A 26678-nucleotide genomic window follows, 5' to 3' on the forward strand; every position below is an offset into this window, starting at 1 on the left:
TCATCATGGGGGGGGTGTCTTTTGTTCTGGGAAGCTGGTGAGGGAAGCTGGTGTCTGCTGACCTCTAAGGCTTCAGGGACTCAAGCTCTGGCTTTCATTTATGGCAGAACTTAAGCATGAAATCCACGTCTGGCGCCTGACCGCACAGCGCATCAGCCCGGCCCCCCATCATCATCATCATGGGGGGGGTGTCTTTTGTTCTGGGAAGCTGGTGAGGGAAGCTGGTGTCTGCTGACCTCTAAGGCTTCAGGGACTCAAGCTCTGGCTTTCATTTATGGCAGAACTTAAGCATGAAATCCACGTCTGGCGCCTGACCGCACAGCGCATCAGCCCGGCCAGCCGCGAGGAGACAGCGGTGCGGGCTCTGCTTTTGGGGAAGGTGCTGGAGCTGGAGCGGCTGCTGGCCCGGAGACTGCACACTTTCCACAGGTACCAGGCGGGGCTGAGCTCGGCCACACTCGGCTTACAGCACTGGGTGTCCTCTGTGCCGGTTGTGCTCAGCGGTGGGATTGCAGCAGCCACCGCTCTAGCTGTGCCCGTATGTCTCACAATATGCGGACCAGGTGGGTCACGAAGTGACTTCATGGGACCACAGACAGGACACGGCTGCGTGCTAGTGAGCAAGGTTTGGGCCATGCCCCGTGCCACGCCTCCTGTGGTGAGTTATTTTATCTGCCTTCACTGAGCTCTGTGGAGCCCGGTAAGGATGAGAAAACCGGGGCTCAGAGAGTTTGAGTGACATGCCCAGGGCGACACAGAGAGGAAAGCGTGCACCGGGGCTGAGTGACACTCTCAGCCTTGTCTGTGCCACTGCCCTGCGTCACACTCGCTGCACAGCAAGAGTAATAAACCCAACAAGCTAATCTAACGAGATAGCCTTCCTGCGGTTGGTTTGCAGGGAAACCAAAGGACAGCTGGGCGTAGTCAGTTCGCTTCTTGCCTTTTTAAAAAAATCCTCACCTGAGGATATGTTTATTGATTTTTTTTTTTTAAATGTCTTTATTGAAGTCAGAGAGAGGAAGGGAGAGGGAGAGAGAGAGAAACATTAATGAGGAGAGTCCTTGATCGGCCGCCTCCTGCTCGCCCCCTGCTGGGGATCGAGGAGCCAGCAACCCGAGGATGTGCCCTGACCGGGAATCAAACCTCAATCTCCTGGATCCTAGGTCGATGCTCCACCACTGAGCCACGCCTGGCCAGGCTGTTTATTGATTTTTTTAGGGGAGGGATGTAGGGGGAGAGAGAGAGAGAGAGAGAGGGAAGGGTGGGAGGAGGGAAACATTGATGTGAGAGAGACACCTGCAACCCTTGGGTGTGTGGGACGACACTAACCACCGAGCCACAGCCGCCAGGGTAGTTTCTACATTTTCTTTTAAAACTTGCCCTCGGCATCGCTTGCCTGGTCTGCTGTGATTCGCTGTAGGGCCTGGACTCCGTGGTCAGCCTCCTCTGATGCTTATGACGCGTGAGTGCTCGTTAAAATGAGATTCTCCACCACAAAGCTGCCTTTCCCTGATCAGAGGGAGATAAAATAAAGCAGAAATGAGGGGACGGTAGGAGAGGTTAACACAGAGCAGCAGGTTGGGACAAATGAGGGTGACCGGGCTGCAGATGGGAGACACCATGAGCAGAGGAGGGGGAGGTCCTTAAACATTGATTTCCAGCCCTGGCTGGTGTTGCTCAGTGGTTAGAGCATTGGCTCTTGCACCAAAGGGTCTCAGGTTCGATTCCTGGTGAAGGGAGTATATCTGAGTTGTAGGTTCGATCATCAGCCCTGGTTGAGGCATGTGCAGGAGGCAACCCATCGATGTGTTTCTCTCTCACATTGATGTTTCTCTCTCTCTCCCCCTCCCTCCCTCCTTTTCACACTCTCTAAAAATCAATGGGAAAATATCCTCAGCTGAGGATTAACAACAACAAAATCGACTTCTAGTGAATCAAAATCGCCACCAAAGCTAGTGGCATTTCTTTTACTGTTCCATCCTTTAGCGAGCTGAGTTGTAATTATATCAAATCCTCATTTTGCAAAAACAAATTCAGGGCAGTAGAAGTAGGAAGCGAGGCGAGGAGAGCAAGGGTGGCTCAGCGCTCCTCAGTCCCTCGTTCACGTTTGGGCCGAGTCCCGTGCTCATGCTCCACACATTTCATCAAACGTTCCCATCATTTCGTGTGTTGTTTTTTTCTTTGGAAATACAGAGCAAGCATGTTTCTCAATCTGTGAACTGACCACCTTCCACGAGGCTTGTTACGTGGCCCCATCAGGTGTCACGGTGGACGTGTCCAGTGCACCACGAGCTGCTGGCCACACCCTGCTCACCTCCCTGCTCGGTCTCACCAGAAAACTAACGCGTCTCCTCCTTCCACTTTAGACAAATCTCACAGGAAGATAAGAATTGGGAGGCCAACATCCAGGAGCTACAGAAAAAGGTACTGCTCCCTTTTCTTTGTTTCGCGTGACATTATAACCGAAAACCATCTCTCTCTTTACTCCTGTCATCATACACGAGACGTAAGTTATTTCCAGGAGTTAAGGGGAAACACATTTTGCAGACATGGTAGGTTTATTTGTCCACAAATCGAAAGGTTAAACTCGACCTTTCCTCTCAGTAGGGTGGCCCTGTCTGTGGTTCACGTGGCTGCAGGGAAGGTTGGCTGACATCAGTGGCTCCTGATCCCCAAAGGCAGGTGGTGGTTCCCAGTTTCAGATTAGGCGGTGGAGGCCGAGGCAGGCGTTAGGGCCAGAGAAGGGATGTGTGTGTGTTTTGTCCTATGGCTCTGACTTCTGGAGGCAAAGATCACTTTGGGCTTTGGGCTCATCTTCCGGCCTCGGTGGACTTTCTCAGCCCACCCGAGGACGCGTGGTGCCCTGTCCCCGGCCAGAGAGGTCCCCTCAGGACCTGCTGGGTCTCCCTGGTATTGGGAGGTTCCTCTCCTAGGGAGATTGAGTATCTACTCTCTCTAATTAGGACGGGAACATTTGGTCCTTGGCTAAAGGAGATGCAGGTGTTGGGGTCCTGGTGGGTGATGTGTTCTTTGGGGGTTGGGGCTTGTGGTCCCTTTACCCAGTCTGGGCAGGATTAAGGAAGAAGGCGTGGCTTCTGGGCCCAGGTTGATAAAAAACCCTCCCACTTTGAGACAAGTCCCGCCCACTTTGCTTCAGGGAGGCCCCGCCCACTTTGCAACAGCCCCCGCTACAGGACAGGCCCCGCCCACCTTGCTGGGCTGCAGGGCTGTGGCCCTGTGTTAGGGAACAGACCTGGCGCTGCCTGGGTACCTGGCGGGCGAGCACTGGGCGACGTGGAAGGGAGAGGCCGGGCGCCAGGCAGGACCCCTGAGAGCTCTCCCCGTGCAGCCCGGATAACAACCCGAAGGCACAAATCGGACAGACACCCAGAGTAGCCAACACACACGAAGTTCGGGTCGCCTCCTCTTAGACCAGCCTGGTGACCCTGGAACATTCTCGGAGCTGCCTGCTCCCTCCGTGCCCGGTCCTGGGGCTGGCGGTGGTCGTGCCACCTTCCGTGGGTAGGGTGGCTGCAGGGAGGTCGGCTGCGCCTCCCCTGCCCCTGGCCAGGCGCCTGCCCCTTCCTCCTGGCTCTCGGTCACCCAGCGCCAGGCCCTCGGAGGTGGGGAGGTGGCCGGGCCGAGCTGTGGCAGAGGCCGGGAAGGAGGAAGGCGGAGGCGGTGACCCCTTGGCCTGCGAGCAGGGGGCCAGGGCTGCAGCCAGAGCCTCTGCGACGTGGACGGCGGGCTGTGTGTGCACCTGCACGCTTACTGTCCCATGTCCACAGCTGGATGTCCGTGTCCATCGAATTCCGGTTCTGGGTGGACACAGACGGACGGATGTGCCTGCGGGACCACACACAGCGCGGTTGTCAGTTCCCAGCATGATTCTCACAGGGGCCTCGTTAGTGGGGCGGGACCACCAGGTGCCCATCTGTGTGGCTCGGGGACCTCACTCCCTGCCCCAGCCCCACACAGCGTGGACCTTGGAGCACAGCACCCTTGGGGGCCCTCGCCCTGGCTCGCTCTGTGGCTCAGGCCCACGGGCCACAGGTCTGCACCTGGGAGGTTAACGAAGGTGCTGCAGGGCGCAGAGCACCTCTGGCTCCCTCTCTCCTCCCCAGGTGACCAGGGCAGGCTCCCGTGGGTGTCGTCCTGTCAATCAGAAAAGAGCTAAATGCCTTCCCCAGGCCTCCGAGAGCGTTAGGGGAAAGGACCGGGTTAGAACTCACGTTTTTGCAGGAACCTGTAGGTCAACCTCAGCCCCGGCTGAGCAAGGATTCGCACACTGGGCAGGAGAGTGGAGCTAAAACGCCACGAACATGCAGTCCCCGTGGAAACACGTGTCTTGAAGGGCCAGGTCCTGGACCTCACGTGGTGTCTCCTCAGTGGCTTTGCGGTGGGGCTGGGAACAGCTTCATGTGCTCGGTATAAAAAAGCCATTTCTCCAGGTGCTCATAGAAGAATCGCACCGCATCTTAAAGTTACCGTGTTTATTTTTCGTAAGGGTTTTTTTTGGTTAATCTTCATCTGAGGATTTTTTTAGAGAGGGTGGAAGGGAGGGAAGGAGAGAGGGAGAGAGAGAAACATCGATGTGAGAGAGACACATGGGTTGGTTTTCTCCCATACGAGCCCCGACGGGGGCCAGGGGTCGAGCCTGCAACCCAGGTACGTGCCCTTGACCAGGAATCAAACCCCTGACCCTTCCGTGTGCGGGCGGACGCTCTGACCATGGAGTGACCCCGGCCAAGGGCTCGTAAGGATTTTGGACGCTCAATCCTGAACCTGCACGGTTTTCCTTCTAACACATTTCCGCGTTACCCTCGTTCAAGTTCACGATGCTGTAGTTTCATCCTCAGGAGCAGTCCGGAGTGGCTCCGGTCACATGGACGCTGGACCACGGCAGGGGTTCGATGACCGTTTCCTCTCCCACAGCACAGAATATCGGACAGCGTCCTGCTGGCCAAGTGCCTGATGGTGCTGGGGTGCGTCATCTTCATGTTCTTCCTCAACTCCTTCGTCCCTGGCGTTCATCTGGATCTCGGTGAGTTTCCCGGTTGTGGGGTTTTGTTGCTCAACTTTTCACTTGACGTAGCAGCCGGAAGGGGCATCAGCTTCTCGTAGAGCAACATGCGCTGACCAGCCCTGGCCAGTGTGCTCACTCGGTTGGGCATCGTCCTGGGCTCCGAGGGGCCGCAGGTTCGATCCCCAGTCGGGTGCATGTAGGAGGCAGCTGATCGACGCTCCTCTCACATCGATGTTTCTCTCTCTCCCTCTAAAAAAATAGAGGTTTATCAAATGCAAGGACAAAGTTCTTAGTGATTTCTATAGATTCCAACTTAGAGCGAGAATTTCCTGTGTGGCTGACGTCGCCTGGGCTCTTTAGACTCAACGCCTGAGTCTAGAGAAGCAGGTGTGGGGGATCTTTGTCCGAGAAGCGAGGGACAGGAAACAGTGCTAAAAGGAGCGAGCCTGCGCCGTCTGGTCCTGCCATCCCCGTAGGACTGTCTGAGAAGAGGCATGTCGTGTCTCGGGACCGTCCACGGGGTCCTGTGGCTGGAGGGAGCATTCACCCATTGGCTCCCATCACCCACGGGTCCGGGTTCCCTTCCCGTGGGACACCGGCTCGCACGTGTGCTCGGCTGGTCCATGCACGAAGCCGCACAGCAGAGAAGCCCAGGTGGGGGCAGGTGTTGGCTTCTGGGCTCGAGGGCAGGCTCGGTCAGGGTGCACCTGTGTGAGCCGCATCCACGCTGAGCTGGCCACGGCCACGGGCTCTGGGCCGGAGACAGGAGGAGCCCGAGGGACCCAAAGGTGTGCGGAGATGGCGCAGAGTGAAGGAAAAGCAGATAAGGGAGGGCCAGGGTCATGTTCCCAGCCATCGGCGTTTGGGCGTCTCTAGCTCACAACATACGCTGGCGCTCACCCCAGATTGCTCAGCGGTTACACACAGGCCCACCTGCAACTCTTGGTGCCAGGTATGTTTCAAAACTCAGATGCATGCATGCATACATACAAACCCTCACCCGAGAAGTGAGGATATTTTTTCCATTTACGTTTAGAGAGAGTGGGGGGGCGGGGAGAGAGAGAAACGTTGATGTGAGAGACACATCAATTAGTTGCCTCTCACACGTGCCCCACACCAGGCCGGGGATTGAACCTGCAACCCAGGAATGTGCCCTTGACCAGGAATTGAACCCACTACCCTCCGGCCCTCAGCCCGATGCTCTAACCACTGAGCCACACCAGCCGGGGCTTTGTATTTTGTAAGCAGGATTCACTGCACATACTGAATGGTCTGTAAGGCAACACCTCCCCCCCCAGGAGGTCCTGAGCAGGCTCCCTGTGGCCCAGGCACTGATAACCCTGCACCCAAACAGGACCGTTTCTACAAGACCACAAAACCTCATTTCAGGTCAAGTCAGGCTTTATCGAATTGCGACACGAAGTTTATAAAAATGTGCTCTTCCCAACGTAAGGATTTTAGGGTTGTAGAGAACTGATTATTAAACCGTAGAAAGCATTGGTGAGCTGGCTTTAAAATGTTACCTTGGCCCTAACGTTTGCAACCTTGACGAGCTGTGTTCCAGCCCCCCTCGGATAATCAATTCAGAATATCCCCCTAGGTTCTCTCACAATGTGTTTGATTAGGCTTCGGTTCCGGAGACTTTTCTGTGATGTTTTCCCCGATTACGGTGTGGAAACTGCTGGTGTTCTCGGGGTCCCTCGGGGTCCTGTTGTTGGGTAATTTCACTGTTGCCTGTGTGCAGGTGTTTTTAGTGCCGAGATAGCAATCCTTAATCAAACGGGGTTTTAGAATGATGCTGCGCTAACTGGCAGAGCGGGAGGAGAAACCCTGTTCCTCGCCCGAGGACATTTTATCCATTGATTTTTTTAGAGAGAGTGGAAGGGAAGGGGAGAGATAGAAAGAGAGAGAGAAACGCTGATGTGATAGAGACACGTTGATCCTCCTGCACAAGCCCCGATCAAACCTGCGACCCAGGTACATGCCCGTGATCGGGAATCAAACGGGTTCATTATCTTGACTGTCGTGTTGGTTTCATGGGCATCTAATTATCCACAATATAAATGTACATTTAAAATATGTTCAGTTTGCAGAATGAGTTATCCTCAATAAGGAAAAAGGCAACCGGAAGATGAAAAATGAACGAGGGTGTTAATTGAGCTTCGGCTCTGTGTCCGTTTATTTGCCTTGCAGGGTGGATTGCCATTCTGGGTGCCATCTGGCTGCTAATTTTAGCGGACGTCCACGATTTTGAGATAATTCTGCACCGCGTGGAATGGGCCACTCTCCTGTTCTTCGCAGCGCTCTTTGTTCTGATGGAGGTGAGACTGCAGAACTTTCGCAGAACAATCTCTTACCTAGTTTTTATATTTTATTTAGTGAATGAAGAGAGCCTAAGCTTAAGTCTTTCCACAGATTCACTAAGTGGAAAACGATGGCGGTTGTAATTAGACGATTTGAAGTGAACCCAGCTTTTATCTCAGCTACCTGAATATTTCTTTTTTTCTTTTTTTTTCTTTCTTTTTTTTAATGTATATATGGAATTTCTTTCTTTCTTTTTTTTTTTTTAAATTTTATTAGTGTTTAAAATATTACAAATGTCCCTTTTTCTCCCCAATGACCCGTTCCACCCTGTTCCTTCCCCCTCCCCAGTCCCTCTCCCCACCATTGTCCGTGTCCTTGGGTTGTGTATATTTGCACATAAATTCTTTGGTTACTCTCTCCCCTCCACCCACCCGCCCTCCTCCATCCCTCTGACATTCATCAGTCTCATCTATGCTTCCATGTCATTGAATCTGTTCTGTTCATCAGTTTATTAAGTTCTTTAGATTCCACATATAAGCGAGATCATGTGATGTTTGTCTTTTGCTACCTGGCTTATTTCACTCAGCATAATATTCTCCAGGTCCATCCAAACTGTCCCAAAGGGTACGAGATCCTTCTTCTTTACAGCTGCGTAGTATTCCACGGTGTGAATGTCCCACAACTTCTGCTGGAGAAGGCAACCAGTGGATGTGTCTCTCTCACATCGATGTTTCTCTCTCTCTCTCTCTCTGCCCCTCCTTCCGAAAAGCAATGGGAAAAAATATCCTTGGGTGAAGATTTAAAAAAAAAAGAGAGACTGCCAGAGTGTTTCCACAGTGGCTGTTGCCCCCAGCAGCAGTGGATTAGGGTCCAGTTTTCCTCTACAACATTCTCACTGTCCCGTTGCCTTCCTTTTGGTTGTAGACGTTCCAGCAGGTTTGATGGGGTGTCTCCGCGTCTTTTCATGTTATTAGCCATTTCTGAGTCTCTTTTGGTGAATTTCTGTTCAAGCCTTCTCACCGTTTTTCATCGGGGTTGTTTGCCTTTCCATTGAGTTGAAAGAGTTCTTTATGTATTCAGGATACAAATCCTTCATCAGTTTTATGACCTGCAAATATTTTATCCCAGTCTTTGGCTATCTTTTGTTTTTTTAAAAATTTTAATGAAACTTGACATTCAATATTATTTTGTATTGGTTTCAGGGGTACAGCCTAGTGGTTCACCGATCATATAATTTACAAAGGGACCCCCTGATCTTTCCAGTGCCCACCTGGCACCACATGGAGCTATTACCATATTACTGACCGTGTTCCCTGTGCTGAGCTTACATCCCTGTGACTGTTCTGTGCTTCTCAATCCCGTCACCTTTCCCCCCAGCCCCCCAACCTCCTCTCCTCTGCATCTACGAGTCTGTTTCTATTTTGTTTATTTATTTTTATTCATTAAATTCTACATACAGGTGAAGGGACATGGTATTTGCCTTTCTCTGACTTATTTCACTTAGCAGAATACCCTCTAGGGCCATCCGTGTTGTCGCAAGTGGTAAGATTTTATTCTTTTTAACAACCAAGTAATATTCCACTGTATAGACATACCACAGCTTTTTTATCCCCTCATCTACTGATGGGCACTTGGGCTGCTTCCAGACCGTGGCTACTGTAAATAACCCTGCAGTGAGCACAGGGTGCATATATTTTTTTGAATTAGTGTTTTGGGTTTCTTGAGATAAATACCCAGAACTGGAATTGCTGGGTCATAAGGTCTCTTTTTATTTTCTGTGGACCCTCCATACTGTTTTCCATGGTGGCTGCACCAGGCTCCATTCTCACCAGTGCCCGAGAGTCTCCTTTCCCCACACCCTCCGCAACACTTGTGTGTTGATTTGTTGATGCAGCCACTCTGACAGGTGTGCGGTGAAATCTCATTGTGGTTTAAATTTGCATCTCTGATGATTAGTGACCTTGAGCATCTTCTTATATGTCTTGTCCATCTATGTGTCCTCTTTGGAGAAGTGTCTGTTCAGGTCTTTTGCCCATTTTTAAATAGGATTTTGTGTTTTTTTTGGGAGGAAGGCGTTAAGTCCTATGAGTTTTTTATATATTTTGGATATTAACCCCTTACCAGGTATCATTGGTGAACATCTTATTTTAATTGGTAGGTTTTTTTCTTTCATTGATGGTTTTCTTTGCTGTGTAAAAACTTTTTTGATGTAGGCCCACTTGTTTATTTTTCCTTTTGTTTCCCTTGCCCGAGGAGATAGATCAGAAAAAATATTGGGAAATGTCCGTGATTTTACTGCCTATGTTTCTTCTAGGAGTTTTATGGCTTCTCAACTTACATGTAAGTCTTTAATCCGTTTTGAGTTTATTCTTGTGCGTGGTGTAGGAAGATGGTCTAGTTTCATTTTTTGAATGTATCTGTCCAATTTTCCCAGCACCATTTATTGAACAGACTGTCTTTACCCCAGTGTATGTTCTTGCCTCCTTTGCTCCATTGATCTATGTGTCTGCTTTTATGCCAGTGCCATACTGTTTTGATTTCTATAACCTTGTACGTAGTTTGATATCAGGTAGTGTGATATTTCCAGTTTTGTTTTTCTTTCTCAAGGTTGCTGTAGCTAGTCGAGCTTTTTTGTGGTTGCATATGAATTTTGGAATTATTTGTCCTGGTTCTGTGAAGCGCGTCATTGGTATTTCGATAGGGATTGTGCTGAAACGCTAGGGGTTAGTTCTGGGCTCGGTGCAGAGCCCGCAGGAAGATGCATTCGCTCCTTTCTGTTGGTTGTGGGCATGAGCCTGTGGAGCATGGCTGTGCTCTTCAGATAATTCGGGAATCGCCGCCTGGAAGTTAATTCAAAGTCCAGCACACGTCAGGAATGTGAGCAGCGTTGACCGACTACCCCTTCTTGTCTCTTCCTTCCGCCTCTGGCCTGCTGTTAGTCCACTTAGGGCACCTCAGAGTTTCTCCTGGGAGCAGAAATATGATGCGGATCCATTGGGGACTAAGAATGATTCTTTGTGGGGGAGGCGTTGGGTGCAGAAAGGCTGCAAGTTTCAATGTCTCAAAACTGTTTTTTTTTTAACCCATAAGAATGTATTATATGGTAAAAGTAACGTTAAATTTAAATGAAAATATAACTAAAACACATTAGTGGTCCCATCAAAGTGGTCCTGCGCTGACATCTAATTTTTTGTACTTACGTGTTTTTTTCCATATGCCTTTGTTTATGCTTTTAATTCTTTTAACATTTAAAGCATTTCTTGGAAGTCAATTTCTCATTCGGAAAGCAGGCAGCAATTATTTCTCACAATACTTACCACCGATTTGTATTTTACTTGCTGTAATAAAGGTTTTTCCACGCGTAACTTTGTTTTCCTAAAATAAACTGCAGTTAACAGCATTTTGGATGTACCAGCATTTGAAATTGCAGGTGAGTGAACAGAGAAATACAAGAGCCAATCAACCGGTCATTGATTTTGAAATCACAAGACAACCTGAGATCCAAGGAAAGTCAGGTGCTATTAGCTTTGGCTCTTGTTTTCTCTATTTTTTCACAAGTTTCTCAGAGCAGTTTTTACATGTTTCCCTCAATCTCGTGTTTTCCTACAAAATCTTTTTCCATCAGAGAGACCATGGCTGCCTGCCCGGGGAAAGCGCTGTGGGAACGTCAGGCCCGTGGGCACCACCAGGAGGCTCGCAGGCACCGAAGCGCCTCCCCCAACGCGCCTTTAAGATAATTTGATGAGCTCCCACTTTCGCTTTTGAAGATTATTCCGTTTTCTCTTTTATCCAGTAGCACTCAATCCAATATCACTTTCGAGGTACCGGTCATGAGCAGAACCGAAACATCTGACCAAGAGGCAGGGATGTTAGCCGATTCCACTGTTGCTTTTCTTACTTACAGGCTCCAGGAAGCAAATACTAGTCTTTGTTTCCTGCCTTCCACTTTCACTGCTTTTCCTTCCCCCTCTTTTATTCTGTCTTTATTGATTTCAGAGAGAGGCAGGGAGAGGGAGAGAGAGAGAAACATCAATGATGAGAGTCATTGATCGGCCGCCTCCTGCTCGCCCCCTGCTGGGGATCAAGGAGCCTGCACCCCGGGCACGTGCCCTGACCGGGGATCGAACCGCGACCTCCTGGTTCACGGCCCACGCTCAGCCCCTGAGCCACGCCGCCGGGCTCTCTTTCTTTCTCTTTATTCCCTTGGTTTCTCTGATGCTTTGACTCAGTGCCCCCGACTTCCTTTGCATTTACAGCGCCTTGGGCACCTTGTAATTTCCCCCCTCACTTCTGAGAGATCTTTGGATTCCTAAAAGGTTTGTTCCTACGTTTGACGAGCTCTCTCTCTCTCTCTCTGTTCCCCCCTGTTATTTGTCCATTCGTGTGTTCTCTCTCCGATTTTTGGAGGATGTTGTGTTTTCAAAGCCTGCTGGGGCGCGTCTAATTCAGGTTGAAGTTCTCTTCTGCTCCGTGGATGGGCGTCTTCCTCAGTTGATGTGTGAAATGTCAATTCTGAATGTTTTCTTGCCCGGCTCTGTATGCGTGACTGCTCTTTTCTCTTGTAAATTTAATGCTATTGGGTTTGCCTTGAAAACACACACACACACACACACACAATTCCTGTTGAATGGTGCCTCTTCTGGTGGCAGAGGGACATTCAGGTACCTTTGACTGGCAGGACCCCACCTTGACGCTCGGTTGCCTAAAGGAACCCCCTCCAACTCTGTGCCCTTTTCTTCCCCGGAAGCTGGGCGTTCCCGGGAGCCCCCATCAGTCTCTGGGCCCATCGCCCCCATCACCGGGCCCTGGCGACCCCAACCCGCCTACACAGCCGCTTCTCAGGGCCCTGCTCTCCCGCGGCCTTGGCTGGCCCATCTCTGACCTCACTTGGGTTAGCCTCTGTGGGGGAATGGAGGGGGCTAGGGGGCTGGGGTTCAGTGCTATGTTCTTTTAAAATTTATAGATACTTTGCACTTTGGGGGTCCCCTGCCTTCCATTATGTGGATGGCATGATTTTGTGTAGTTTATGCTTTTCTTACCTTTTGGCGAGGAAACCTGGGAGCCAGGCAGCTCTATCAGTGCCCTCTGTCCTCAGCAACTCCCCTGGTCAGTTTCTCTAAGGGACCCACTGTCAGTCAATCAACAAACGTGGAGCTGGGGCGGCGCAGGCCAGTGTGCAGAGATCCGGGCAGTGTCCCCGTGTCTTACCCCAGCCCAGTGCACAGAGAGGAGGGGCTGAGAGAGGAGGACCTGGGCCTGAGTCCCACCATGTCCCTGTGACTTTGCAATTCTGCTTCAGCGGGCGTCTGGGGGGCGGACCCTTGGCAGTAGAAGGGACCTGAGGCTCCCACGTCCTGCCTTGATGACCAGGGAGACACCTTCCCGCCTTGAGCCTACCGGCTGGCCCTCTTGGAACCCTACCATGCGCAGCCTGGGCACCCTACCCGGCCTCCCCCACCAGACCCCGTAGTGCAGCCCCCTGAAGCCGCCCAGTGTCAGGGTCGTGGGTGAACCCTGCACTCAGCATCGGTGGTGCCTCACCTTTCAAGTGCATCTGAAGCGCCTCCTTCTGGAAGGATTTTGCACCCCATGATGGCAGGGGACCCCCCTCCTGGCTGCTCCCTGAAAGACGCCCAACCTGGAGCACAGGCCCTCTGCCTGGCGGGCCTGGTCCATGCTCATGGTCCTCTTAGGGGCCCAGGAAGTTGGGGAAACGGAAGGAGTGAGCCAGGATTGAAGGAGTGTCCCTCGGGGGGAGGGTGTCCCGCAGAGGCGACTTTGATTCCCCCAGAAGCAGGATAAAGGGGAACACGAGAGCTTAAGCGTATCCGAAGGCATCGTGTTCAATGTGAGGTTTTCACGCCACGTAGCCAGCAATGCGCATTCATCTTTTAAAACCCGACACCAATTTCCCGCACACGGCAGGATTTCTGAGCTGCCTGTTATTCTAAGGGGGCGGGATGAGAAGCGGTTTCCAGATACTGCGAAATGAAATATTAATTTAAAATCCTTCTAGAAGGAGAAGACACCTTCTTATATATATAAGAAATGTTCTCCAAATATTAAAAATTAATTGCTGAGCAGGAGACAGTGGCCCAGGGCAATGCGGGTGCAAATAGCTTTTTCCAGAGTTTCTATCAGGATCTGAGGCTTCCATACCCTGGGGCTGCAGGGGGCGGGGGGGGGGGGGGGTGCGGATGAGGCAGAGTGGGGGTGGGGTAGAGGTGGGGGGGTGGCAGGGGGCAGATTAGGGATGCGGGCTGGAGTGTGGTGGGGGTGGGATGGGGCAGGGGCTGTGTGGGGGGGTGGCCCTTGGGGAACGTGGATTTCTCAGGGGGTCTCTTTCAGGGCTACCAGGTGCATTTACTGAGCGGGTGGGGTGGAAATTACTGAAACCTTCCTTCAGTCTCCCAGTGGACACTTTCTGAGCCAGCCTTTTATACTCAGGATACGAGCGTAAGGGGATGTGTGCAGAGGTGTGGGGGGACCCCTGAACCCTGGAACCCTTAAGCAAGAAGTGGGAGAGGGAGCTCCATGGGGCCAGAGAAGGGATTGTGGGCTTGGTGGCGGCAGGCCCTGGCTCCCGTGGCGGTTCACTCACAGGGTGGCCGCGGTGTGGTCCTCAGCACCAGCGGTGACAGGCGGGCTGATTGCTGAAGGCTGGGGTTCATGGAATAGTCTGCTGTGTGGTCAACCTCAGGGCAGCCCAGGGCGGCCAGCGCCCCAGGTGTGCAGACTCTGTCCCGCCGGCTGGAATTGGCTTCAGCCGACAACAGCCACCAGGGGGCGCTGGTGACCCGCAGGGCTCTCAGGGCCGCGTCCCTTTGTTCCCTTTCCTTGCTGTCTGATGTTGAGAAGCCACCAGGGGTGTCCCTGCTACATGGCCTCATGCTGGGGCGTCCCTGAGGTGTGGGTGTCGCGGGGTCTCAGGGAATCACCGGGTGGGGCGAGTCAGAGTTGGTGGCCGCCTGCGCCTGCCAGCTGGGTGCGGGGGGCTCAGCAAAGGGACACTGGCCCCTGCCAGCTCTTCTGTCTGGGAGAAAGCCGATGACCCCCAGCTCTCGTCCTGAACCCAGACACTTCAGCTCCTCCCGGCGTGTCCCTGGTTCCTGGAGGATTTTTTTTTTTTTTTTTAAAAAAGGACCTTCATTCCCTGGAAAAGCGATTTTGAGGTGTGCTGATGGAAAACACAACTGCCCGAGTGTGCTCTGCCCGCGGGGGGCCACCCACCTGTTGGGCCACAGGGTCGAAACCACCCGGGGCTCGTTCCACTTGCCTTACAAATAAAACAAAGCAAATGAAAACACAAGAAAGCCCAGCACTGTCTCGGTGAAAAGCGCTCAAAAAATAAGTTTTATTTCATCCCTTCAGTTTGGTGTTTTTCTACAGTGCTTCAAGTTACTTCTATGTTTCTTCTCCATGGAATGTAAAAATCAAATTAGCTTTTAAATTATAGATGCCTTTATTTATTAAATTAAATTCATTTTTTAAAATATGTCTTTATTGGTTTCAGAGAGAGGAAGGGAGAGGGAGAGAGAGAAACGTCAATGGTGAGAGTCACTGATCGGCTGCCTCCTGCTCGCCCCCTGCTGGGAGTTGAGCCCACAGCCCGGGCCTGTGCCCTGACCTGGAATCGAACCGCGATCTCCTGGATCCTAGGTCGATGCTCAACCACTGAGCCGCACCACATGGGCTAATTCTATTTTTCAATTACACTTTACATTCAATATTATTCTGTGTTAGTTTCAGGTGTACAGCGCAGTGGTTAGACAATCATATACTTGACAAAATGACCCCCTGATATTTCAAGTATCTGTGTGGCACCATACATATTATTACAATATTATTGGCTATATCCCCTATGCCGTGACTATTCTGTGACTACCAATCTGTACTTCCCAATCCCTGTCCCTTTTTCACCCAGTCGCCCAAACCTCCGCCCCTCTGGTCACCATCAGTTTGCTCTCTGGTTCTCTGTATCTATGAGCCTGTTTCTGTTTTGTATATTCATTTATTTTGCTCTTTAGATCCTACATATAAGTGAAATCATACGGTATTTGTCTTTGTCTTTGACTAATTTCACTGAGCACAATACCCTCCAGGTCCATCCATGCTGTTGCAAACAGGAAGATTGCATTCTTTTTTATGGCCTAGTAATATTCCACTGTATGGATGTACCACAGCTTCTTTATCCACCCGTCTATCATGGACACTTGATTTGCTCCTTTATCTTGGCCATTGTATATAATGCTGCTATGAACATAGGGGTGCATATATTCTTTCTGATTAGTGTTTTGGATTTTTTCAGATATATACCCAGAAGTGGGATTGCTGAGTCAAATGGCAGTTTCATTTTTAATTTTTTGAGGAACCTCCACACTGTTTTCCACAGTGGCTGCACCAGGCTGCATTCCCACCAGCAGGGCACCAGGGTCCCCTTTCTCCACACCCTCCCCAGCACGTGTCATGTGTGGCCTTATTGATGGAGCCTTTCTGACAGATGTGAGGTGATATCTCATTGTGGTTTTAATTTGCATCTCTGATGATTAGTGACACTGAGCATCTTTTCATTTGTCCCTTGGCCATCTGTGTGTCCTCTTTGGAGAAGCGTCTAAATTACAGATGCCTTTAAATGGATGTCAGGGACCAACACAAGAGGAAACTTATTTTTAGAAGACAGGAGTGGTCGGGTAGCTTTGCTGCAGGCACGTGAATGTGAGGCCCAATTTTTTTGGTTAATCGTCACCTGAGGATATTTTTTCCATTGGTTTTCAGAGACAGTGGGAGGAAGGCAGAGAGAGAGAGATAGAAACATCAATATGAGAGAGACACGTCGATTGGTTGCCTCCCCCATGTGCCTCCACTGGGGCTGGTGGTGGAATCCGTGGCCCTTCCGTGTGCCAGCCACGCTCCAACCACTGAGCCACACAGCCCAGGGCACGTGAGCGGGAGGGGCATCTACGTGCTGCTCCTGTAGCGGAGCCTCTCAGGAAGCCGCCTTGCAGACAGGATTGCAGTGAAGTCACTGGGCAGATAGACACGTTCTGGGAAAAGTGGACACACAGACAGTTTTTCTATTTAAATGTTTGTAGCAAAAAAGACTCGTAACAAGTTCTTTATCAGCTTTGACAGTGTTTTTCTAACTGGCTCTGACAGCCTCCGAAGATAATGGGGCAGCAATTCAAGTTCAATGGAAGTGATTCCGATTATAATGAATTCCAGTGTTTGTGAAGAGTCGAGTGTCTCAGCTGCTAAACGCGTGAGGACTCTCGGTCCGTGGCAGAGGTTTTCATAATCAGAGTACTTTGCCCGGGTTGAGTTTTAACGGAGACGATTTGAAAATCAGAGAGGATATCGCGAAAAGGGGGAGACCAGCCCGGAAAAGGGGAGCGGAGGCCAGCTGATGGCAGGGCCCAGCGAGCCCCTTCACTTTCTGCTTGACCTTTGGAACCGACATCCTGAGCTGCCTCCTCGGGACAACTGCGGGTCACGGAGACCTCTAAGCATTTCCTTTGAGTGGTGACAGGAGTCAGGCTGACCTGCATTTTTCTCTCTTCATCGAGAATTTCTGTGTGACTCACGCTGGCCTCTTACCCCATAGAGGGCTCCGGGGGGGGGACGACAAGGCCAGACCTATGCCCGGCCCGGGTCCCTGGTGGTGATTTCAGGGTGCAGAGGTCAGTTTGGCACAAGAAAAGTAGCACGTTTCATCGATTTAGATCTAGAAGTGAGCCGAGGACACTCTAATTGGGTGTCATAATAAGAAAGGATGTTGAGCTTCAGGTTTTCTGTGGGCCTATGAAAGCCCAACCCTCCCTCTGATTACAACTAAAATGCTGGACAAGCCCTGACCGGTGTGGCTCAGTTGGTTGGAGCATCTTCCCAAGCACTGGAGGGTCGTGAGTTCGATCCCTTGTCGGGGCACGTGCGGGAGGTGCCCAATCGATGTTCCTCTGTCACATCAGTGATTCTCTCTCTCCCTCTAAAAGTCAATTAAAAAAAGCTGTGCCCATAACTATTTGATAGGTAGCAGAAAATTTTAACCTGGTTTAGACCTCCGACTTTCTCTTCGATAATTAGCATATATCAAAATAAAGGCTGTGGCTGCATTTCATTTTCTTTGCAAATTTAAACTCTTAGTAAAATTTGGATTACACTAAATGAGTGATTTTTAACGGAGGGGGGAGCTTGTGCCCCAGGTGACACTGGCACTGTCTGGGGACATTTTTGGCTGTCCCACTGCTGCAGGCACGTCCTTTAGATGCTGCTAAACATCCCACAACACACAGGACAGCCCCCAGCAAAGAATGACCCGGGTGCCAGGTGGGAGCTACACTTACCGGGGGATCACTTCCTAAGGTATATAAATGTCTGACCACTGTGCTGTACACCGGAAACTCATATAATATTCAATGTCCACTGTAACTGGAAAAAAAAATTTAAAAAAATTACAAAACATCAAGTGTTGGGACTGAGAAACCCAGCTCTAAGTAGACTTATCCGTGTTATTTAGTTGATATAATAGCAGATTGTGACTGAAGACCCACATTGGGCTCCCCAGCTTTTCTTCATTTATTTATCTATTTGATTTAAATTGCATTCCCTTTTAAAAAATACTATTTATTATACTTGATATACAGTATTTTGTTACTCTCAGGTGTGCAGCATAGTGACCTGACATTTACATACCTTGCGATGTGACCCCCACAGGAAGTCTAGTGACCCCCTGTCGCCGCACAAAGTTGTTAGAATGCTGCTGACGAGTTTCCTGTTGTGGCTCCATAGCTTTGAAAAATATATGTTTTTATTGATTTTAGAGAGAGAGAGAGAAACATCGATGTGAGAGTGAAACATCTACCACCTGCCTCCTGCACGCCCCCTACTGGGCATCAAGCCCGAAACCCGGGCACGTGGCCTGGCAAGGAATGGAACTGGTGGCCTCTCTGTGGACGGGCCGGCACTCAACCGACTGCGCCACACTGGCCAAGGCTCTGTAGCTTTTATTTTTATTTATATTTTATTTTTTAAAAATATATCTTTATTGATTTCAGAGAGAGGAAAGGAGAGGGAGAGAGAGAGATAGAAACATCAATGATGAGAAAGTCATTGATCGAGCCCACAACCGGGGCCTGTGCCCTGACCGGGAATCGAACTGTGACCTCCTGGTGCACAGGACCACACTCGACCATTGAGCCACACCGGCCAGGGCTGAAGACACAGAGTGTGCAGATATTCTCAGTTTAAACGGGTTCTCACCTGCGTCCATTTCTTCCAGGCGCTGGCGCACCTGCACTTGATAGAATACGTCGGCGAACAGACCACTCTGCTAATAAAGGTACAGCCCGTGTGGCAATGTAATGGGCTCCAGCCACGGTTCCTTTGATTTTGTAAAGAAAGAAAATCCTGGGAAGAATAGGTCCCGCTAATTATGTAAAAAAGCGCAGCCGGGGACCTGTTTTATCCTGGGCAGCCTAGAGATGAAGGGAGACTTTTTCAAAAACATATATAATTACGGAGCCTGTAATTTTGCTCTTAGCCTTCGGTTGAAACCCTTCTGAGAGAGAGAGCAGTCGAGATACAGTCTCAGTGAGTGACTGTGAGAGGTCCCGGCCCCGGGGTGTGTGTGACCAGGGTGACAGTGTCACCGTGTGAGCCACCAGGAACGGGCGCCTACTCCCCCACCCACCGCTGGTGGCCTTGGGCGTGGCTGGGACATGCTCCCCTCCGTGACCTGCGGAGCCTGGTCAGGCTCCTGGCAGGGTGGGGACAGCCCGGGCTGGCCCAGTGCGCACACCTGGGGTCAGAGGAGGGACAGCCAGCCCTGCAGGACCCCCCAGCGTCCCGTGTCCTGGCGTCAGATCCCGAGCGCGCGTGATTGACATGCGGCTGTGACACCCAACACCGCTATTGTCTCCCCCCAGATGGTCCCAGAGGACCGGCGCCTCGCAGCTGCCATCGTCCTGGTGGTCTGGGTCTCGGCCATCGCGTCTTCCCTGATCGACAACATTCCCTTCACGGCTACCATGGTGAGCTGCCCACCTCCTCCGGCCCGAGGGCCCGGCGCTCGGCCCGGACTCAGTCTGGGCTCACCCTTGGTGCCAGAGGAGGCCGCGTGGAGCCCTGTCCCCTGGCCGCACCCCAGGCCCAGCGGGCGACTGCAGAGCCCGGCGGCTGGCTGGGGGCCCAGGGCCTGTGGCCACGCGTCCTGGTCGGCCCCACCGACAGCTGCTGCTCTCATGGGCGAGGCAGTCTTTTCATTTTGCTTTTATTTTTTATTTTTGTTAATACTCACCTGAGGATGTTTTTCCCCATTGATTTTTATTTATTTTTTAAAAATATATCTTTATTGATTTCAGAGAAAGGAAAGAAGAGGGAGAGAGAGAGAAACATCAATGATGAGAGAGTCATTGATCGGCTGCAGCCTGCAACCTGGCTATGTGCCCTGACTGGGAATCGAACCCCGATCCCTGGATCCCAGGTTGACGCTCAACTGCTGAGCCACGCCTGGCTGGGCCCCCATTGATTTTTTTAGAGAGTGGAAGGGAGGGAGGGAGAGAAACATCGATGTGAGAGAGACACATTGATCGGCTGCCTCCTGGGCTCACTCCAGCCGGGCAGGGACTCGAACCCGTGACCCTTCGGCATGGGGGTGGCGCTGTAACCACTGAGCCACACCGGCCAGAGCTTCATTTTGCTTTTAGCGAAAACTGGAGGACACCCAGAGACAGGCGGGGTGAAGGCCTTCCTCCCCTGTTCCCTGGGAAAGCGGAGGGCGCTGTCCAGCCGGTGGCTCGGGTGCTGGACACAGACCGGACCCTGGCTGGTCTGTGTGCTGCCGACCTGGCCGGAGTGGGGGCGCGTGTGAGAGGCCCCCTCGGGGCTGACCAGCCCCTCTCCACGGTGACCTCTGACATCACCCGGCTCAGGGGCAACGGACAGACCCCTTCGGTTTAAGGACGGAGCGTGGGACCTGAGGGACACCCTGGTGGGGCTTCCCACGGGCCCAGCTCCCCGCGTGGGTGCTGGGCGCCCCCCAAGGCCCTTTGGGCCCCAGGCCGCGCTGGGCTCCCGGGGGCCATCCTGGGCTCCCTCCCGTCGGGCGCTGGGCAGGCGCCTTGGGTGCTGGCGACAGTCCCGGCGCGGCGGCCCCCCGGGCTTCTGGGGTGACGTCGGTGTGACGTCGGTGTGACATCGGTGTGACGTCGGTGTCCTTTCCCTCCGCAGGTCCCCGTGCTGCTGACCCTGAGCCAGGACCCCGAGGTCAGCCTGCCGGCGCCGCCGCTCATGTACGCGCTGGCCCTGGGCGCCTGCCTGGGAGGTAAGGGCTGCGGGGCGTGACGTCATCGCTGCGCGGAGAGCGTGACGTCATCTCTGCACGCTGAGTGTGACGTCAGCGCGGTCATAGCTGCGCTGAGTATGACGTCAGCGTGGTCATAGCTGTGCTGAGTGTGACGCCATTGCCACACTGCGTAGTGTCATCGCTGCGCTGAGCGTGACGTCATTGTCACACGGTGCACGTGACGTCATCGCTGCGCTGTGAGTGTGACGTCAGGGCCGCCCGAGAGCCCGGATGGCTTCCAGAACAGAAGCCCGCCTCCAGCTTTGGCTGGAGCAGCTCTGAAGCCCCCCAGCCCCTCCGTGCGCCTGTCTCCCGGTCTCTGCAGGGCCCCCCGACATCCTGAGCCCCGGCCTGAGGACGGCTGTGACTCAGCCTCATAGGCAGCGATTCTCCCCCCCACCCCCGGGCCACGCGGCTCCCGCGCTTCAGCGGTGCCCACAGGGCTCGTGTTCAGAAACGTGGAACCAGGAGCGGCCCTCGGCCGCAGGCTCTCTTCCCTCCGTGAGAAGTTGGGGTGAAATGCTGACGCGGCGCCCGGGGGCGCCCAGTGGTTGGCGCGGCGGCGGAGGGGTCGCAGGTCCCTTCCCGGCCAAGGGCAGGTGACGCTGCCGCTGGATGCCCGGGGCAATAGGGAGGCGGCCGATCGATGTGTCTCAGACCCCCCCCCCCCCAAAATATCAGTGGAAAAATATCCTGGGGTCAGTCGTAACAACACAAATGATGCCACTGGCCTGAGACGTGGAGATATTAACCTGAGAGTAAGAAGGAAAGAGATATCTTTGAGGGTGAGGGTGTTGGAGAACCTGAAGAGTGGATCAGAGGGGGTGTCAGGAGGCACCGAGGTCTGGGGATCACCGCAGGGCTGCCCCCGCCTGTCCTGGTCCTTGGGGGCCCCTAGGTCCTCATGCTTAGGGGCCGGTCACCGCTCGGAACACGAGAGGTGGTGAAAAATCCCAGAAAAAGACGCCAGATGCGGTTCAGGTGGTTGTTGGTCCCTCCGGGCCTGCCCGGATCATCCGGCTCTTTGCTCTTGGATTGACCTCTGGCTACGACACCGACACCTTCCTGCCACCTTCCTGCCGAGGTCATCTCCCTGTCCGCAGAGGGGGATTTTGTGCTTCGGGGGGGTCGCCGCGATTTCTGGAGGCAGCGCATCCGCCCCGTTCAGCCACCGGGGACCCAAGGACAGAGCTGTTGACACGCCGGCCTATGCTCACCCCGCCTTCTCGTCAGCGGGGGAAGCAGAGTTCAGGGCGCTGGGGCCGTGACCTCTGGGCGGGACCATGTTCAGGCGGCCTCCCCGAGCGCCTGTTGTCACCCGCTGTTGCGCATGAACGGGGACAGTCGCCCAAGCTCAGATGATAACAGGCGGGCGTTCTCAAGGCCCCACGCCCGGCGTGCTCAGGTGGCACCAGGCGGAGACTGGAGGGGAGGCATCAGAAGCTCCGGGGGCGGCTGTGGGGCTGGGTCTCAAAGGACACATCGGGGTGACAGCACCCAGGGGAGGCTGCTGGGGGCCACCACTGCCGTGGAACTTGTACACCCCCATCTGCTCGGGACCCCCTTCATCTGCCTCCCTGCCTCCCCATATCTCTCCTGGGCCCTCTCCGATTCTCTGGGATCCCTCCAACTCCCCTCTGGGGGTCTCTGATTCCCTGGGGTCTCTCTGCCCCCCCAGCCTGTCCCTGGAACCCACCCCCGCGGACCTGTCGCCTTCTCCCTGAGGCTTCTCTTCTGCTCTGGGTGGGGAAAGTTCTCTGCATTTAAGGGTCCATGAGATTCTGTTGGGTCCATGCAGATAACCCAGGGCGACCCCCGTCCCAGGGGGGTGTTACCTGCCTGGTGACCCCCTGAATGAGTGATATCCCCCGTGTCCCACCTCAGCCCCGGCCAGCTCCCGGGACTCGCGCCCAGGGCTCTTCCACCTGTCCGTCCGTTGTGGTTGGCCTTCCTCTCCGAATGTTCCGGAACAAAAGCGGGCAGAAGCCTGCACCGCGATGAACGGCCTTGGTTTTACGAGTGAATCTCGGTTGCAGGGAACGGGACGCTGATCGGGGCCTCGGCCAACGTCGTCTGCGCTGGGATCGCCGAGCAGCACGGATACGGCTTCTCCTTCATGGAGTTTTTCAGGTACTTTCCAAACCTGCTTGAACTTGCTGTTTAGAGTCCCCAAGGGTAAGTTAGAAGGGGCAGTGCGTCTCGGTGCAGCTGAGGTTGGCACCGAGGAAGAAGCATTAAGGACGGACCGCTGGGAGCGGCCTCGGGGCGCAGAGGGCGACTTGGGTGCTCCCAGGGCATGCTGGGGGTTTCATATCGCAGTTCTCTCGGAAATCCCACTGGGATTGCACCTTGATTGTCCGTGACGAGGGTGCATAATGCGTGTCTGATGTCCCTCTCCCGGTGCAAGGGCCCCATTCGAAAGTGCCCGCGGATGCTGCAGACCCAGGTCAGCCCGGGCTCCTCTCAGGAGGACTGCGGGGCTGGGGGCTCCCAGGAGTGGGGTTCGCTAAAGATCTGTCACACCAGCTCTGGCCGAGGGAACCACGGCACCCACACAGGCCGCAGGCCCGCTCAGGCCTCTGCAGGGCTCTGCTCGCCTGGGCCGGGCTTGGGGACAGAACCTGGAGCCACACCCAGGTGAGGACAGACTTTGGGCCCCGAGTATCCTAGAACCTGGCTTTGCAGACTCACTGAACCGCCCTGTCTGTTCACGAGCGAGAGGGATGCCGGCAGCTTTGCTGAGACGTGGGTGTGGGAGGGACACTGAGCTGCGGGGACAAGGACCGTGCCCCTCTCAGTGGGACTTCGGGCTCACAGTCGGCCTGATGCTAAGGGACAGGATCCAGACCCGAACACGGGACCAGCTTCTTCCCGTTTGGGTTCTGTCTGTGCTGAGTTTAAAGGAAATAATCTTGTCACTTAAGAATTCTCCTGATGACAACAGCGTTCCTTCCGGCACATGTCACAGGCGCAGGTGACCTACGGCACTCTGCCTTTGTCCCGTCTTTGCTCCAGAGTCATTGAGGGTCCCACCCCAGAGCATAGCTAAGATGGGAGGGAGGGCGCCCTGGCCTGTGTGGCTCAGTGGTTAGAGCATCGGCCGCTGCACCGAAGAAGGGTTGCGGGTTCGGTTCCCAGTCAAGGGCACGTACCTGGGTTGCAAGTTCCATCCCTGGTCCCCGGCTTCGGTGCGGGAGGCAACGAGTCGATGTGTCTCTCTCATATTCATGTTTCTCTCTCTCCCCCTCCCTTCCGCTCTCTCTAAAAATCAATGGAGAATATCCTCGGGGTCAGAGACCAGTGCTCGGGGCGGGTCGCGAACTGCAGACAGACTTGGCCCCTCATCCCAGGGCTCCCTCATTCAGCCAGGTCCCCGATTCCCGCAGAGCTGGAAGGCTGTCGTTCCAAGGACCCCGGTTTTGTCTGTGGTACAGTGAACCCCCCACCTGCTGGCAGCCGTAGGCTGGGCTCCAGGCGAGGGACCCTGCAGGCCATTTAGCAGCAGTGGTTGGGCTCTTTGGGTTAATAACCAGGACATCTCCTCGGCTGGAGAGGTGGCCTCCTCGCCTCTCGGTGAGGCCCAGGCCCGGGTTCAAGCCCAGTGGGCGATGTGTAGGCCGTGCGTTTCTCTGCAGCCCATGAGACGGGGTGAGCAGTTTCGGGGGGAGAGCCGGGGCAATAGTTCATAACTTGGTGGCCTCAGAAAGTGTGCGCACGACCACCAGCCGTCTCTTTAGAAGCTCGTGAGCTGCTGGCCTGAGGAACCGCACAGCTGTTCTCGGATGGAGGGAAAGCGTCTCCATAGTTCACGGTCAAGAGCGATGTGTAATTTCTGTTCGGTTCCATCTCTGCTTCTGGCTCTGGCCACTCGTCCCACCAGGTTCCTGCTGCTCAGAAATCAGAGCCGTTTCTCATGAAATAGTCATCTGACGGTCGTGGGGCCCTTATTTGCACACGTTCTTACTTAGCACTTATGATGGACGACACTGACTTTTACCTGTCTCCTATAACACTTCTGCCTGTGATGTGCAGTGCAAAATATTGACTTCCTGCTTTAGTTTTTAAATGGCCCTTTGGCTGACTATATAAATCTGCTTTCAAAAGAAAATATGTAAAAGATAAAATATAAATGTAATTCATGATTTCCCCCCCGAGAAATGACCACTGACCATAATGTCCTGTTTTCTTACGTTTCCCCCCCCCCCCCCATAGCAGAGGATACAAATGTATTTGTTAACAGAAATTTTTAATCACTTTGTAGCCTATGGCTACTTTCACGCTATAGCAGAGAGTTAAGTTGTCAGATCCACAGGACTTCCAAAGATGCAAACAGTTTTTATTAAAATGTAGACAAGGAGACACTGAACTGCAAGTGTGCATGTGTGTGTGTGTGTGTGTGTGTGCGTGTGGTAAGTGAGCGTGAGCTGGGTGTGGGGCCTGTGCATATGTGCATGTGTGTGCATGTGTGTGGTGTGCATGAGTGTATGTAGGTGCATGTCCATGTAAACATATGAGCTTACATATGTGCATTTGTGAGTGTGCCTGTATGAGCGCTGTGTATGTGTGTGCATGTACAGGTGAGTATATGCATGCACGTGAGCCTGTGTGCATCTCTGCACATGTGTGTACACACACACGGTGCACGTGACTATAAATGCACACATACATATGACTCGCATGTGTGCAATCACATGCATGGGTGTGTGAGTGTGCAGGTACATGTGTGAAGTATATTATGATTTGGTGTGCACATATGTATACCTGTGAGTGCATGCACATGTGTCCCACATGTATGCATGTATGTGTGCATGCATGCTCATGTGTGCACCTGTGTGTGCTTATATAAGACAGAAATTGCAACCACACATTGTCAGCTGAATTTCCGTCTTGTCTGCGCGAGTCCTGTCTGAATTAATGCCTCGGCGAAGGAAACGCGTTCCCTGAAAATGAGCTAATTAGTCTTGCTCACCTTGGATAAAATAAATCTCCACGTCACGAGTGAGCATAAGCTCTAACGCAAGACAAATACACAGAAACCTGTGCTTCTCCCATGCGGCGGCGGGTCTGGAAGGCATGCCTGTGGAAGGGGTTTTGTGTTTTAAAAACAATAATTTATGAAGTATCAGGGACGGACCACTCGAGACCTTGTTCAGAGACGTCGCGTACTTTCCGGGAGAGGGCGGGAGCCGGCGCCTCTCCAAGCGCAGCAGGCGTTTCCCTCTGTGCTGCCTGCGCCAGAACCGGGACCCCGCCCCACAGGCCCTCGCTTGCCGGCGTCACGGCGCATCCTGAGGTACCCCGGGAGGCAGTTAGTTGATCCCCGCGGTGCCTGGTACCTAAGACGGTAACGGTGAAGAATAGGCCGAGGGCCGAGCAATTCGTCTGCTGCGGATGGTCTGCACATCTAAGCTGTTTATTTTTTTTCAGTTCATGGGCCTTGCTTGCGGTCATTTTTGTTGTTGTTAATCTTCACCGGAGGATATTTTTTCCATTGATTTTTTTTCTTTTAGAGAGAGGGAGAGGGAGGGGGAGAGAGAGAGAAACACGGATGTGAGAGAGACACATCAGGTGGTTGCCTCCCGCCCACGTCCTGACCAGGGCCGAGATTGAACCTGCCTCCCAGGCACCTGCCCTTGACCAGGAATCAAACTACGCCCCTTCCATGCCCGAGCCGATGCTCCAACCCCTGAGCCACACTGGCCGGGGCATCAGACTGGAGATGATTTTTATTTATTTATTTTAAAAAATATATCTTTATTGATTTCAGAGAGAGGAAAGGAGAGGGAGAGAGAGACAGAAACATCAATGATGAGAGAATCATTGATCGGCTGCCCAGCCCACAACCCAGGCCTGTGACCTGACCGGGAATCGAACCCCGATCGCCTGGATCCCAGGTCGACACTTAACCGCTGAGCCACGCCCGGTCGGGTGAGATTATTTTTATAAAGTGATTTGAAATAAGACTAAAGTGACCCTGGTCCTATTTAATTACCACCAGACCCTCTGGCC

The 26678-nt window shown here is 53.0% G+C and overlaps 1 protein-coding gene across 2 annotated transcripts in view; it reads left to right on the forward strand.

The window, feature by feature from the left end:
• OCA2 (OCA2 melanosomal transmembrane protein) overlaps window positions 1–26678 on the forward strand; it is a 65397-nt gene that overhangs the window by 25555 nt on the left and 13164 nt on the right. For both annotated transcript variants that reach the window (XM_016200712.2, XM_087829214.1), the window contains 8 exons: window positions 282–429; window positions 2367–2424; window positions 4936–5044; window positions 7220–7347; window positions 18606–18665; window positions 19252–19356; window positions 20555–20648; window positions 22706–22799. In XM_016200712.2, the coding sequence (XP_016056198.2) occupies window positions 282–429; window positions 2367–2424; window positions 4936–5044; window positions 7220–7347; window positions 18606–18665; window positions 19252–19356; window positions 20555–20648; window positions 22706–22799 (796 nt within the window). The remainder of the gene's footprint in view (window positions 1–281; window positions 430–2366; window positions 2425–4935; window positions 5045–7219; window positions 7348–18605; window positions 18666–19251; window positions 19357–20554; window positions 20649–22705; window positions 22800–26678) is intronic.

The sequence above is a fragment of the Miniopterus natalensis genome, chromosome 22 (genome assembly GCF_054644295.1).
Source record: "Miniopterus natalensis isolate mMinNat1 chromosome 22, mMinNat1.hap1, whole genome shotgun sequence".
NCBI lineage: Eukaryota > Metazoa > Chordata > Mammalia > Chiroptera > Miniopteridae > Miniopterus > Miniopterus natalensis.